Source organism: Triticum aestivum, chromosome 6A (assembly GCF_018294505.1).
Source record: "Triticum aestivum cultivar Chinese Spring chromosome 6A, IWGSC CS RefSeq v2.1, whole genome shotgun sequence".
Lineage (NCBI taxonomy): Eukaryota > Viridiplantae > Streptophyta > Magnoliopsida > Poales > Poaceae > Triticum > Triticum aestivum.
The window spans coordinates 18407574-18424209 of record NC_057809.1 but is presented as its reverse complement, the minus strand read 5'-3'; the positions used below and the strand labels follow the sequence as shown (position 1 = coordinate 18424209).

At 45.0% G+C, this 16636-nt stretch overlaps 2 protein-coding genes across 2 annotated transcripts; both read left to right on the top strand.

Annotated features, from left to right (window-relative positions):
* Nucleotides 1–4935: 4935 nt before the first annotated feature.
* Nucleotides 4936–6462, top strand: LOC123130049 (high-affinity nitrate transporter 2.1-like). The gene has a single exon (XM_044550003.1). It carries the CDS (start codon nucleotides 4936–4938, stop codon nucleotides 6460–6462), a length of 1527 nt encoding a protein of 508 aa, XP_044405938.1.
* Nucleotides 6463–14261: 7799 nt separating this feature from the next.
* Nucleotides 14262–16365, top strand: LOC123130048 (high-affinity nitrate transporter 2.1-like). The gene is made up of 3 exons (XM_044550002.1): nucleotides 14262–15782; nucleotides 16069–16122; nucleotides 16216–16365. The coding sequence occupies exons 1-3, from the start codon at nucleotides 14262–14264 to the stop codon at nucleotides 16363–16365; spliced, it is 1725 nt and encodes a 574-aa protein (XP_044405937.1).
* Nucleotides 16366–16636: the final 271 nt, after the last annotated feature.

The window sequence follows — 16636 nt, the reverse complement described above, 5'->3', positions numbered from 1 at the left end:
GTCTTTCCCTCCCAACTACCCGTACGTTCCCACTGCCAGGGAAATTAAAAAGCTCCATGGGCAACTACCAAGCACCTTATTTCTAATTTCATATTTTTGCAGGATCCTTCCAGCTGCATTGTGTACTCCTTCCGAATTAATAGCATAAGCCAACCAAAATTGAGATGTTTGTTACCGAAAACCACCATTTTAGTAAAAACAAATCATCAGAAACCACCTTGCAAAAAACACAGATACTCTTATTCTGACGCGTGGGGCTAGCCAGGGTATTTGTCCAAACTTTGTATGAAGACTCCAAGATACTGAGTCACATCACATCTGGAGATTGAAAAAGTACTAAGAGGTAGTCGACGGAAACCTCTTTTCCAACTAAAACGAACATCATCAAAAAGCCTGGAATAATCAGAAAAAAAATGCAAGCACTAGTGGCAAATCTAGGACTTGAACACGGGTGGGTTGGTTCCATCACATGGAGCATTTGAGCTACGCTCAGTTTGGAAAAAAAGTCCTTTTTCTTGGAACAAAATATGAATTCAAGTCTCTAGATATGCTTGATGCCAACTAATAACTGATTATTTCCGCAAGAAAAAACTAATAACTGATTATACAACGCAGAGATCTACTGACACCACCGCACATCCGTACCCTTGCATGTGCAACCGCTACAACTAGTCCATTCTTAAATTTTGTACGGCTTTTGTAGTTAGCGAAGGACAAAGTATGTTTGGAATATAGCACCGCGGCCACATCGAATAAACCCTCTACGTACAGGGTAAACTCTCTGAGGTTTGAACTTTCAACGGACGGCAATGAACTTAAGGTGTCGCATTCATATATATAGCTTATCTCTTATAAGTGGTTGAGCAGCCCAGATAAGATAAATTTTGATGGGGACAGATCGATGAAACTTGATGCTCCCAACCAGTTAGTTAATGAAACGGGGCCTGACTTTTGATCACATTGATGAAGACGCGTCCACTGTACAGTAGCATGTGCTGGCGCTTCTGGAGAGGGATGTCAACTGGGACCCGTTTAAACCCACTATATAGTCTTAACCGTTTAAAATTTTGTTTTTTTCTGAGAAAATGAACTATGGAGCTAGGTAAAGCTAACTAAACAGGACTTGCGGACATCATTTATTTGCTATTTACATTCCCATCTGGAGGGGTTTTCATGTTTATTTTATGTCATGGTAGTCTTAATTGGCCACTTGATTTATTTTTTAACACAGTACAGAGGTGCTCATATATACACATATATATTCAGCCATATGAACGCAGGCACACACAACCTAGCCTATGAGACTGAGCCGGCACATCATATTGAGATTGACAAAATCGTCACAAACATCTTTGTAGTCGATGGGAATATCTCCTCCCACGGAACACACATCACCAGACGACCTAAAATAAATTTAGAAAAATGTGAGCACCAATATCTATAATTTAAACCTTTGTGAACTGGGGATACCACTGTCCTTGCATCTTGCTAGTAATGTATTGAAGCAAACATATTAGACTTCCACACAACGTACGGAAAACTACCAAATTTGACTTACCCAGCTAGCTAGGCGACGTGCAACACGTCATGCTGACTGGATCAACTACTGTCCTGATAATCGTGAAACCAAATACACCACGATCTTGCCGATCTCTACATAGATCTCGATCGACCGACCGATGCCAACTAATTAGCACGTCAGAGATCAATTATATAGTTTACGCTGAAGGATCGATGACGAGGCAGCAACACTGATCCGTACAGTTGCATGTGTATCGCCTGTGCTAATGTTCGTGCTAATGGATCTAGAGTCAACTCTTCCGTCCATCGAACGGCTTTGGTTGTACCTGTACCTGGTCGTGTATATAGGAGTTATACGTGTTGGATTGCACCTATACATAGTTTCGTGTACACTTCCCCACATGCAATGCACTTAACTAGTCAAGCACCGATCATATATAATCCTATCGTATAAGTAGCTTGGCAACCCAGCTGATATGTTCAACGTATGTGGACACATATCGAGTCCCTAGTGATCTCCTCAAATTAGTTGCAAGTAATCCTCGCTTAATCTGTGCTGATTCAGAAACATGGAAAGTAGTACACACACATGACCGAAATAATTAGCCAAATGGGATTTGTACAGCCTTTGGTTTCACCAACAGGCCAGCAGGTACATATACCACTGGTTGAATAACTTTGGTCAACTAGTCCCGATCTTAACTTGTTTAGTGCTGTCATAAAACCTTAAATTAGCCCTGATCCTGATTAGATGTGATAATATAGAACACACCCAGAATATTACTGCTACCATCTCCTGCATGTGCAACTGCAACATTGAGGTTAAATATTTCTCCACAGTCAACTCTTTGCACCGTTTTCATCAACAAAAGAAAAAAGAAGTGCCAAGAAAAATAGTGTCCAGAGATGGAGGGACGTTGTATTGGAGCTGGATGGGCACCTACTTTATGGCGGCGACGGCTACGAATTAGGAAGGAAAGGCGTTTAGCGTGTGCACTTTAATAAAGTGTTTAACCACAAAATTGCACAGCATATTTGTAGTATGAACTGTGCCAGTGATAATGTTCCTGGCGAAGTTTGTTAGGAAGACGGTGATAAATAAACACATACAATCGCAAATCCAAAGTCATACATATATTCGTTATGGAGGCATGCAAAGGAAACAATTCAACATCAATAGTGATCCAAGGTTTTTTACTCATGTTTGCCACTACTCAATGCTGGTTTTTTCATACCTATCCTATGTTTAAAATTAAAAAAAGTTACATGCTTATATAACATGAACTTATCAACTCCCCCCCCCCCCCCCCGGCCCCGGCCCCCGCGTCGCTCCCGCAGGGGCGACTCGGGCGGCTCAAACCCTAGCCCGCCGCCGGGGCTCCCTCACCCTTTTCCTCTCCCTCATCACCGCCGGAGGGGGTCGCCGGAGCGCCGTGCGGCCGCCGAGGATGGTGGCGGCGAGGATCTGGTCGCTCCGCCCCGGTGGAGGATCTCGGAGCCGAGGTGGCGACCTCAGGCGGTGGTGTTGCGTCGTCCTAAGCAAACGGCGGCAGCGGGTGCTGGCCGCTCATCTCGGCCATGCGGGCGGCGCGGCGACGGCGGGCGATGGCTGTGGTGCGCGGTGGCTTCGGGGCACCCGCATCAGATCTGAAGGCATCTTCCTCTTCAACCTCTTGTCATCCTCGTCTCAGATCCGTTCTCCGGCGGCCTCCGGGCACCGTAGCCGTGTCTCCTCTCGAGGTGGGGGTTGGGAGAGGGGACCGGAGAAATCCGTGGCTGGCTATGCTGGCCTGCCGGCGGTGACGCCCATGGGCGCCGTCCCCTACCTGTAGGCGCTGGTAAAAATGCCCCCTTTCCCCCTCCTCTTCCTCCCGTGTTGCTCATGGACCAGGTGAAAACCCAAATCCCTCGGGATTGGGCGGCAGCGACGCCGTGGGCGTCGTCACCCTCAAGGGGGTGCCGTCTTTGGTGAGCTTTGGGGAAGTGTGCTCGTTCCGGTTGGGGGTTGCTCGGTCTTCAGCAGCCTTGCTGTGTAGCTTGCTTCTCCTCGTGTGCAGATATCATGGATTGCCGATGCTTTCCTTGGATGAGCTCCAAGTAGTTTGGCGGTGGTGTCCTGGTGCGGTCTTCCGGTTGGCAACGGCGTCGGTCGCTCTTTAGCCCTCGGGTGGGCATCTCCACCTTTTGACGGATCGGCGCCCTTCGTGCCAGGGCGAGGGGGCAGGGAGCCCCCTTCTGAGGTGGAGGAGGGCGATATCGACGGCCAGAGTCCGTGGAGCCGACAACGGAGCTCCTCCAACTACTGTTTGTTTCTTCCCCAAGCTTTGCTGGTGCCCTGCGTGATGTTCTGCTCGCTGTGGAGGGCTTCTTCGACTTCTAACTGGACTTGTGCTTTAGTTTCCATATCTTTGCTAGTAGTTTGTAGTAGCCTGATAGCTTTTACAGAGCACCATGTATCGGCTTGCTGTTTTGTTCTTTGTTTACTTTGTTTGTTCGTTGTAATCCTGGCCGGTTGATGGCTTTGTTAATTCAAAGCTGGGCTCTTCTTGAGCCTTTGTTCTAAAAATAATAATATAACATGAACTTCATAAAAACTTATTTTTTTGGATTTTCTTCAAACTTATAAACATAGTTCTCACTTGTGTTTCACTGTCGTTCATCATGTGGTTCCCATCGGTTATTTTTCGGTAAAATACATAGTTAGTAACATCCATTCTATTTTTGACATGGAGAGAGTAGCAATTTTTCAGCCTAATGACGCGTTAAGTGTGTAGTCAGAGGTACTTAATCACGCTCGCTGTAACCTGCAGACTACAGCTAGCTCTGCAGCTACCTAGAGTCAACTCTTAATTTGTACTTAGCATAAGATCAAGTACGTTTCCGGAATATCTCAACCTGCAAGTTTTGCAGTCAGATCGAATAAACCTTACAGCTAGTGTCAACTCTTTTGCACGGTCCTGTACGTACTTGCAACAGTTAATGCCCTGCCACTGCATATATATTATCTCCATATAAGTAGCTTGGCAGCCCTGATAAGTTCAACAAGACAGATGTACGATCCTTGTAAATCTCTTCATTAGTTGGACAATCTCACAAATTAAGAAACAGAGGAGAACGTCAAACATATAACAAATGGAGTGATGGTTTGCATTAATTTGAGCAGATCAAAATGAATGGAATACTGGAACGATCTAGAAAGGAAACGTCGGGAGCATATGCCAAAGAATATGCCAAACTGAAATGGTTCAAGCATGCTATAAATACATGTATCCTTCTCATCGTTTCGAGCACAAACACAACCTTTACAAAGGAGAGAGTTAGCTAGCTAAGCACTTGTCTCTCAGAGCACATTGCAGCTCTGAGACCTCCAAGGAGCAAGGAAGAAGAAGCTTTCCTCCCTCAGCACAAGAGGATATGGAAATGGAGGTCGCCTCCACTCCCACCACCCCAGCGCCCATCAACTTCTTGCTGCCGGTGGACTCTGAGCACAAGGCCAAGTCTATCAAGATTTTCTCCTTTGGCAATCCACACATGCGTGCCTTCCATCTCGGATGGATGTCCTTCTTCACCTGCGTTGTCTCCACCTTCGCTGCCGCGCCGCTCATCCCCATCATTCGAGACAACCTCAACCTCACAAAGGCCGACATCGGCAACGCCGGGGTCGCCTCTGTATCCGGTGCCATCTTCTCAAGGCTGGCCATGGGCGCCATCTGCGACCTTCTAGGCCCGCGATACGGATGTGCATTCCTGGTCATGCTCTCGGCACCAGCGGTGTTTTGCATGTCCGTCATCGATGGTCCTAGCGGATACATCACTATCCGCTTCCTCATCGGTGTCTCACTTGCCACCTTTGTGTCATGCCAGTACTGGGTGAGCACCATGTTCAACAGCAAGATCATTGGGACGGTTGGCGGCTTGACGGCGGGGTGGGGGGACATGGGTGGAGGTGCCACGCAGCTCATCATGCCCCTTGTCTTTGATGCCATATTAGCATGTGGTGCAACTCCTTTTATGGCATGGCGCCTAGCCTATTTTGTGCCGGGAATGATGTTGGTGGTGATGGGCTTGCTCGTCCTCACCATGGGGCAAGACCTTCCTGATGGCAATTTGAGGAGTCTGCAGAAAAATGGAGACATGAACAAAGATAAATTCTCCAATGTTTTGCGAGGCGCCGTCACCAACTACCGCACATGGATCTTTGTCTTCATCTATGGCTACTGCATGGGCGTCGAGCTCACCACCAACAACGTCATCGCCGAGTACTACTACGACAGTTTCCACCTCGACCTTCGGGCTGCTGGCACCATCGCCGCATGTTTTGGCTTGGCCAATATCTTTGCACGCCCCATGGGTGGCTACCTCTCTGACCTCAGTGCCCGCTACTTCGGCATGCGTGCGCGACTCTGGAACATTTGGATCCTCCAGACCGCCGGTGGAGCCTTTTGCATTTGTCTCGGACGTGCATCTAGCCTCCCCACCTCCATCACATGCATGGTCCTCTACTCCATATGCGTCGAGGCCGCGTGCGGAGCTGTCTATGGCGTCATCCCCTTCGTCTCCCGACGCTCCCTCGGCCTCATCTCCGGCATGAGCGGCGCAGGCGGTAATGTGGGCGGTGGGCTCACGCAGTTCCTCTTCTTCACATCGTCGCAGTACTCCACCGGCAAAGGGCTCCAGTACATGGGGATCATGGTCATGGCGTGCACCCTTCCCGTCGCACTCGTGCACTTCCCACAGTGGGGATCCATGCTCCTCCCTCCCACCGCCAGTGCTACCGAGGAGGACTACTATGCCGCTGAGTGGACGGAGGAGGAGAGGAGCAAGGGCCTCCACAATGCGGGCATCAAGTTCGCCGAGAACAGTGTCTCCGAGCGTGGCAGACGCAACGCCATCCTCGCCGTACCTGCCAGCCCACCTCATGACACGCCTCAGCACGTATGAGACTCAGGTCTTTTGACCTCCCTATGGTGCACGTATATACACTGTATATGTACGTGTACGTCCCCCCCGGGTCCAGGTGTGTGGTGCCCTATTAGGACGGTGTGATTTACCACGCCACGTGACTTTGTGGGCGCTTACCTAACCCCTTAGAGGAGGGACGTAGTCTGTAATTAGTCTTGCAGTATGTTCTGAGATGATGAGATATACGAGAAGATGTATCGTGCCTTCACCTTCCTTGTGTGCTGTACATATCTCCTTCATTTTCAACGTTGTATTGTACTACTAGTAGTTTTGATAATTAACAAATGGAAGATGATGCCAAGGAGCGTGCGACTTCCTCGGAAGGTACTACTGGCGCCCCTTACATGTTGCAGCATAAGCTGTCCTTGTCCTGCAGCATACAACTAAACATATTTGTTGCTAGCAATCGTTTTCGCAAGCTGCTGGGGTTATGTAGAGCTAGCTTGAACAATTAGCTACATGCTGAAATAAGACCATGATACATGGAGTAGCTAGGGTCAGACTTTAGTTTATGGATACCGATCGATGCAGCCAGAAAATAAGCAACTGCGCTACTCAGTACCCGATGATCTTAGTACCCCCTCCGTAAAAAAAAAGATGTAGTGATCTAAATACTCTTATATTTCTGCACAGATATCTATATTTCTGTACAGAGGATGGCGTTTTGGCTCTCAGCCTCCACGGAGGCTGTTCTTTTTTGGAAAAATTTAAAATTCAAAAATTTCGGTTGCAAAAAAAGTCTGAAAAAAATTGTACAAGTAAACAATGATGTGAGGCATATGTGTGTAAAATTTTAGGATGAAATACGTTGATATGCGACCTGTACAAAAAAGACGAATTAATGGTCCGGGAGGGTGAATAGTATCATGTGTTAAAAAGCCTCAGATTTGTCTTTTTTTTCACAGCCCAAGTTTCGACATATTTTGTCCTGAAAATTTGTACACTGGTGCACCATGCCTTCATCTATCTCTATATTTTTCCAGCATTTTTTAAAATGTAAAAAATATGAATTTTCAAGAATTTTGAGTTTTGCATTTATGTGTACATAGGGAGTATTATATTTGCTGTAAAACATTTATAGTTTTGTTCTACACCCCCTGTTCGTATTGTATATATGTAGACTAGAGTTGTAGTATAATCCCGCAAAAAAAGAAAGAGTTGTACAAGTAGATAGTTGTTGATGAATCGATGCCAATTAATGGAGGCTTAGGACTTGAGACCACAAACGTCTGCAGGACGCACGTACCCAACCGTACGGTCTAACTCATCAAAACCCGGTTGCTTAATGCACGGTTACTTACCTGGTCTCAGTCTTGATGTCTAACTAACGAGCTCTCCAAAACAAAAACAAACACTTATGAGATCTCAGGCTATAGATCACCCATCGATCGATGTTTGCAGGCAGAATAGCATATCATATACGCACTAACTCCCATATATAGCAACTACCGTACTCCGATCTTGCATGTGTACGCAGCTGTAGGGTCAACTCATTGTGCAGTCTGCATGTGTACTCAGTCTTCAAACTTCTGTAACCTGGAAGGAGTACTTTAATTAGACAATATGAATTAGCGCGCAAAAAGAGGATCGACGGTAGATCTCACATGTAGCCAACAAGGTATGGAAAATCAGACGTGTGCAAAAAATGCATCAGAATTTTCAGAACATATGCTAGTATTACGTAGTCAAAGAGTTTCAATGGACTCTTTTCCAAGATATAAGTCATTTCATCTTGTGAACCAGACGAAGTAGAAACCCACAGAGAAGGAATGGCGCGAAAAGTGCCACACAAACGAATGAACTTATATCTGTAATTATAATTAGCACTTGCCGAACTTGCATTAGCTTCTAACCTTCAGGGGGTCAAATCGTAGTGGAGTAGTAACATGTAATTAAACACTATCTTTGGAGTGAGAAATAACACTTTTCCTATTTAGCACCCGAATCAAAATTTTGAAACCTTTGTCGATTCTGCATGGATCCCCGAGGCCGAAGGCAGCGGCGCAACTGCTGAGAGCGCTAGTGAGGCACATGACACCCACGAGGCCTTGACTAGGAACCACCCAGAGCCGGCAACGAAGCGACAACTTAGAGGAGGGAGAAGGTAGGAGAACACTTAGATCTCGATCGGACGGCTGTGACGAAACTGAATGACACTTTTTTTTCCAGATGCTTGTGGCATAGACGCTCCTGAAAAATAACCATGCAGTGCACTCAGCAATCTCGATCATATATTATATAGCTTGTCGATCCAAAAACATTTATGGTTTGCAGCCCTACAAGTTTCACAGGAGACACCCCGTCTCCGTGTGATCTCTGCGTTGGAATCCCCATACAGTTAAGAAAGATACACAAGCTTCATAAGCAAAAGCAAATGTCCACTAAGTAACTAAACACCGCTTTCCTGCCTACGCTTAATTGTGTCTTAGTGAAGACACAACTTTGTGGACGTGGAGTTTCTACACCCAGGAGCAAATGCTCCTGCTGTGAACAGTAAATCAAAAAAAATCAGAAAAAATCTGATTTTTTGGGGCATACTTTCACAAATGTGTGTTGTGCATGCAAAATTTCATCACAAATCACATTGGTGGAAGGCGTGGTAAAAAAATCGATGCTCTGAAAATGTTACTTACAAAAGCATTTTGGAGCTTCGATTTTGTTTTTTTGGTACGACTTCCACTAATGTGATTTCGCGATGAAATTTTGCGTGCACGGCGAATATTTGTGGAAGTATGTCACAGAAAATTTTCAGACTTTTTTGAGTTTTTTCTATTTTTTTATTTTACTGGTCACACGGGTGTAGAAAGGCACTTTCGTAACTTTGTCCTCTTTTTGCTGGAAAGAGAGCTTTTCACCATAATTTTATTTGTAGTAGGTGGCGGTGACGCCTTAAGACATGGAAGACATCACACCATTAATTTGAAAAGCTCACTGCCGATCGTTTTCACAAACATGGATAGTTAGCATGGATTAATTAATTTGGTCATTTTGGCATATGTAAGATTGTTTAAAATTGAGACCCACTTACGGTGGCCTCCTAGCTCAAACTAATGAAGCTTGGACTTTGGAGTACTGATTGATCAATGCATGTACGGCCAGAATTCATGTTCAGCTGCTTAGAATATCGCACTCCGTACGCTTCCGTAGCAACCATTGTATGCTTGCTGCATAAGATAGAGACTAGTGGAGCCAAGCACGAGAGAGATCATATACAAATGCAACCTGTCGTTCGGATAGGTCATGAATCTCCGTGTCATCTCCACGTTTGGCCGGTAGGTGTGGAGGAGTGTTGTAGTAGTGGGGGTAGACCATCCAACGTTGCTTCAACAGTCTATGAACCTTGAATCACACATGCGTGTCTTTTGTTGCTCGAAGGGTTTTCTACAAAATTACTAATAAGTGCGAAATCTCAACTACTGAACGGTTTTCCTTCAATTTTGCTCAATCCCTAACTCGAGTTCTTCTCTCCCGTCGTCCCAACGCACTCACCGGTGCAATTGTAGGTGTGCTCTGATGTGCCCCAAAGTCTTTTTTTCATCGTTTTCTTCCTTCTTTTCCTTACTTAACTGTAGTGGAACCTTTGTTACTATTAGTAGAAAACAGAGTGAAAACCTTTTTTCAAAGAAAGATAGAATGGTCCCCTTGTTTAGTAAAAACAAGAATTTGCATAAGAGCATAGTTTTAAAAACCAAACCATACTATTTGCCATAAAACTCCGGGATAGGTATGTCTGGTGGATCGTCGGACAGGACAAAAAGGGAAACCAGTAGGCTTGGTGGTTCATTAAGCTTCAAGGATTGTTCTGCCACATAGCAAAACAGCACCCAACTCTTTGTTTGCAGGGAGGAGCTTGAATTCAGCCAGATAATAAACTGATGAACATGCTATTAAATATATATCCACTTATTTTTGTACTGAAGTAACACGTGTAATCTTTAGCACATATTGAATAGGGGAAAATCCCCAACCGAGCGCTGTTTTTTTACCAGTTTCAGAACAGTTTTTTTAAAGGCATTTTGCCAAAAAAAATATTTGTCTTGTTTTCCTGTTTTTTCTTTTCTTTATTTCTTTTCACTATATGGTTGTTTTATTTTTTCCATTTTAAAATTCATGAATATTTTTAAAAATTAGTGATTTTTTTTAAAAATCTGGAATATATTTTCAATTCAGAACTGTTTTTCAAATTTTTGAATATTTTTTGAATTCAGGAACTGTTTTTCAATTCGTGGCATAGTAACCTAAGTTTGCAAGAATATGTTATTTCTTTTTATACTCGCACGATAGGAAGTCATCAGAGCTTGTACCATTTAGTTGGAGGTTAGGAATATCCTTTTGTACATTCGCACATGCTGATTCTGGTACACATTTGTATGAAGGTACGTGTGGGCACCTTTTTTTCAAACTTTGTTCTGGTCAGATGGCTACAATATATGTTCGTCTTCGTGCCAAATGGTCAAACCATATATAATGCTATATTTTGTGTGTGTAGAACTTTGTTTCCTTTTTTTACTAGCTTTTGGTCAAAAGGTATTATAGCACTTGCTGTTTGGTTTCTTTTTAATGGACGTTGATGCTGATGTGAGTCGTTCTCCCGTCGGTTCCTTTCCCTCCCAACTACCCCTACGTTCCCACCGCTAGGGAAATTAAAAAGCTCTGTAGGCAACTACAGAGCACCTTATTCATAATCATATGTTTGGAAGTTTCTTTCTGCAAATGCTACATTGTACTCCATCCAAATTAATTGCATAAACCCATCAAAATTGAGGTGTTCATTACCGAAAAACGTCATTTTAGAAAAGAAATATTCAGAAAACCTATCCACTTTAATCACGTTGCAAAAAGAAAACAATGATGGCTCTCTATCCACGGTGTGGCGCTCATTCTGACGTGTGGAGCTAGGTGGGGTGTTTCTCCAAACGCTGTATGGTTGGTGCTTTAACTTTAGACGATGAGCAACATAGTAAGCCTTTCCCTTGAAACAAAACAATACACATATCATTGATTCAAGTCTCTAGATGCTTCTGCTCGATGCCAACTAATAACTGATTATGTAACACCGAAATCTGCGGACACCAACGTACCATTGCATGTGCAACCCTTGCAACTAGTCCATTCTTAATCTTGCACGGCTTTTGTAGTTAGTGAAGGACAATGTATGTTTGGAATAAACCCTCTACGTACGGGGTCAACTCTTTGAGGTTTGAACCGACGGCAATGAACCTAACATGTCGCACTCAAATATATAGCTTATCTCGTATAAGCCGTTCAGCAGCCCAGATAGGTTATTTTTTGACGGGGGCAGATTGATGCAACTTGATTCTGCCAACTACTAGTTAGTTAATGAACAAGAGCCCGACTTTTGAACACAGTGATGACGGCGACCCATCCACCGTACAGTTGCATGTGCCGGTGTTTTTGGAGTCAACTCTTTGTAAGGTTTTATTTTCTTAGTTTTAGGGCTTGTTTTTCACCACCTGGCTAATTAATTAGGTACCGCTAGCTACTGCACTTTCGCCAATTAATCGTACGTGTAAACTTGTCTAACAATTAATAAACCTTATGCAACAGGCAGTGCAAGTTAGTGGTGCTTCTGGTTAATTACATCATTTGCAGACTTTACTTCAATTTACATATATGTTCTCATCTATTGAAGCTAACAAATTTGACTTCCACACAACGTACCACAAGGAAGCTAACAAATTTGACTTATACTCAGCTAGCTAGGCGACGTGCAACATGTCGTGCTGACTAGATCGGAAACAAAATACGCACCGATCTTGTTGATCTCTACATAGATCTCGATTGGTCGACATGCTAACTCTTTGGCGCATTGGAGATGAATTATATAGTTTACGCTTATGGATCGATGACGAGGCAGATACACTGATCCGTACTGTTGCATGTGCAACGCCTGGGCTAGTGTCTGTTCTAATGGATGGAGAGTCAACTCTTCCATCCATTGAATCGCCTTGGTTGTACCTGGTCGTGTTATCGTGTACATTGGAGTTATACGTTTGGATTGCAACTCTATAGCTAGCTTCGTGTATACCTTCCCACACACTCCTACATGCTATGCACTTAGTCTGCCGATCATATATAAGCTCATCATAGGTATAAGTAGCTTCGCAACCCAGCTGATAAGTTCAACGGATGGGGACAGATATCAAGCTCGTCATAGGTATAAGTGATCTCTTCAAGTTGCCAAGCTGACATGGGATGGAGGGAGCAATTCTCACTTAGGCTCGGTTGATTGAAATGCACAAGGTACACACATGAATGAAAACAATTAACGAAGTAAGATTTGTAGAGCTACCCTTTGGTTTCACCAACCGGCCAGCAGATACATATAGCACTGGTTAGTTAACTTTAGTCAACTATCCCGATCTTAACTTGTTTAATGCGTTCATAAAACCTTAAATTAGCCCTGATCTTGATTATACGAGATAATATATACACCCCCCGAATATTACTGCTACCAGCCCCTGCATGTGCAACTGCAACATTGAGGCTAAATATTTCTCCACAGTCAACTCTTTGCACAGTTCTCCTAACACCATGAAAAAAAGTTTTCCGAAACTAAACTATGGCGCTGACAAATGAGGACGGAATGGTGTTTAGAGTGCTCTTAAAGTGTTTAATATCTAAATTTAGCAGCATATTTCTAATAGGACATGTACCACTGATAAAGCCTATTAGGAAGATGATGTTCAATAAAATACATGAAATTACAAGTCCAAACTAACATTTATTATGGAGGCATGTAAAAAATAAATTAAATATGATAATCATCTACTTTATTTACTCATGTTTGTCACTATTCATTACTGATTTTTTTCAGACTGCCCAAATTAATTTAAGTTTGAACATTTTTGTGAAAAATCAAACTTGAAATTTTACATGTTTATATAAGATGAGCTTAGCAATATATGCATTTTTGTGGAACCTCCTAAAGCTTTTAAAGATAGTTTTCATGCAGATTTTCACTGGCTTTCTTCATAATGTTTCCACTGGAAATTATCCCATAAAATAAGCAGCTAGTAACATGCATTCTATTTTTGACACACACACACACACACACACACACACACACACACAGAGTAGCACTTAGCAGCCTAATGACGCGTTAACTGTGGTGTCAGAAGTAATTAATCTCGGATACTGTAACCTGCAGACTACAGCTAGTTCTGCAGCTACCTAGAGTCAACTCTTAATTTGTACTTAGCATAGGATCAAGTACGTTTCCGGAATATCTCAACCTGCAAGTGTTGTAGTCAGATCGAATAAACCCTACAGCTAGTGTCAACTCTTTTGCACGGTCCTGTACGTACTTGCAACAGTTAATGCCCTGCCACTGCATATATATTATCTCCATATAAGTAGCTTGACAGCCCTGATAAGTTCAACAAGACAGATGTACGATCCTTGTGAATCTCTTCATTAGTTGGACAATCTCACAAATTAAGAAACAGAGGAGAACGTCAAACATATAACAAATGGAGTGATGGTTTGCATTAATTTCAGCAGATCAAAATGAATGGAATACTGGAACGATCTAGATGAAAGGAAACGTCGGGAGCATATGCCAAAGAATATGCCAAACTGAAGTGGTTCAAGCATGCTATAAATACATGTATCCTTCTCATCTTTTCGAGCACAAACACAACCTTTACAAAGGAGAGAGTTAGCTAGCTAAGCACTTGTCTCTCAGAGCACATTGCAGCTCTGAGAGCTCCAAGGAGAAAGGAAGAAGAAGCTTTCCTTCCTCAGCACAAGAGGATATGGAAATGGAGGTCGCCTCCACTCCCACCACCCCAGCGCCCATCAACTTCTTGCTGCCGGTGGACTCTGAGCACAAGGCCAAGTCCATCAAAATCTTCTCCTTTGGCAACCCACACATGCGTGCCTTCCATCTCGGATGGATGTCCTTCTTCACCTGCGTTGTCTCCACCTTCGCTGCCGCGCCGCTCATCCCCATCATTCGCGACAACCTCAACCTCACAAAGGCCGACATCGGCAACGCCGGGGTCGCCTCTGTATCCGGTGCCATCTTCTCAAGGCTGGCCATGGGCGCCATCTGCGACCTTCTAGGCCCGCGATACGGATGTGCATTCCTGGTCATGCTCTCGGCACCAGCAGTGTTTTGCATGTCCATCATCGATGGTCCTGGTGGATACATCACCATCCGCTTCCTCATCGGTGTCTCACTTGCCACTTTTGTGTCATGCCAATATTGGGTGAGCACCATGTTCAACAGCAAGATCATCGGGACCGTCGGTGGCTTGACGGCGGGATGGGGAGACATGGGTGGCGGTGCCACACAACTCATCATGCCTCTCGTCTTCGATGCCATTTTGGCATGTGGTGCAACGCCTTTCACAGCATGGCGCCTCGCCTACTTCGTACCAGGAATGATGTTGGTCGTGATGGGGTTGCTCGTGCTCACCATGGGGCAAGACCTTCCGGATGGCAACTTGAGGAGCCTGCAGAAGAATGGAGACATGAACAAGGATAAGTTCTCCAATGTTCTGCGTGGAGCCGTCACCAACTACCGCACGTGGATCTTCGTCTTCATCTATGGCTACTGCATGGGCGTCGAGCTCACCACCAACAACGTGATCGCCGAGTACTACTACGACAGCTTCCACCTCGACCTTCGGGCCGCTGGCACCATAGCCGCGTGCTTCGGCTTGGCCAATGTCTTCGCGCGCCCCATGGGTGGCTACCTCTCCGACCTCGGTGCCCGGTACTTCGGCATGCGCGCCCGCCTTTGGAACATTTGGATCCTCCAGACCGCCGGCGGAGCCTTCTGCCTCTGTCTCGGTAGCGCAACTACCCTTCCCACCTCAATCACATGCATGGTCCTTTACTCCATCTGTGTCGAGGCTGCATGTGGTGCCGTCTACGGTGTCATCCCCTTCGTATCTCGGCGCTCCCTCGGCCTCATCTCCGGCATGAGCGGCGCGGGTGGTAATGTGGGTGGCGGGCTCACACAGTTCCTCTTCTTCACGTCGTCACAGTACTCCACAGGTAAAGGGCTCCAGTACATGGGAATCATGGTCATGGCGTGCACTCTTCCCGTCGCGCTCGTGCACTTCCCACAGTGGGGCTCCATGCTCCTCCCACCCACCACTGGCGCGACAGAGGAGGAGTACTACGCTGCCGAGTGGACGGAGGAAGAGAAGAGCAAGGGCCTACATAACGCGGGCATCAAGTTCGCCGAGAACAGCGTCTCCGAGCGTGGAAGACGCAACACCATCCTCGCCGTACCTGCCACCCCACCTCACGTCACCCCCCAACACGTATAAGACTCGAGGTTTTTCTACCTCCCTACCGTGCACGTATATGTGCATATGTATATACACTGTATACATACGTGTACGTTCCTCTAGGGTCTAGGTGTTTGATGCCCTATTAAGACGGTGTAATTTTCCACACCACGTGACTTTGTGGGCGCTTACCCAACCCCTTGGAGGAGGGTTGTAGTATGTATTTAGGGTCTTGTAATATGTTACGAGATGAGATATAAGAGAAAATGTATCGTGCCTTCACATTCCTTGTGGATCCATGTTCATCGTTCTTTTGTAGTTTTGCACATATTTGATGCTTCAAGCAGGTGACAATGGAAACCGACTACCTTTGGTTAGTCGACCTTTGAAAACATCACGCTCTGTGGTGGCGCTGCTCTTAAAGAAATAAGAGTTAGCTTGTCAGTTTAAATCTTTTGTAATTCAGCATCTGTACCGATCGGCCAACCTTCCAACTCACCTTTGTGCAAAGTCTGCTTGCACTCCACGTTTTACGGAGAACTGGCTCGATGAGACTCCAGGCTTCCTGCTCAGCAGCCTCTTGGATGATTGCACCAAGAATGCATTAGTTGAATAAAACTCTCAAGTTTCCCACAAAAGGAAAAACAAATGGAAGATGATGCCACGCTGCGGGCTACTTCCTCGGAAGGTACTAGTGCTCCCTACATTGTAGTATATCTGGTCAAGTATAACTTGCCCTTGTGCAGTACCAGGAAGCTGGCGTCGAAGGCGACGGATGAAAGAACATGCATACAACTAAATCTATATGTAGCTATCTAGCAAAAGTAGCTAAAAACTTTAGGCTATGGCTGATCGACGCAGCCCGAATATAAGCAACCACCCTACAC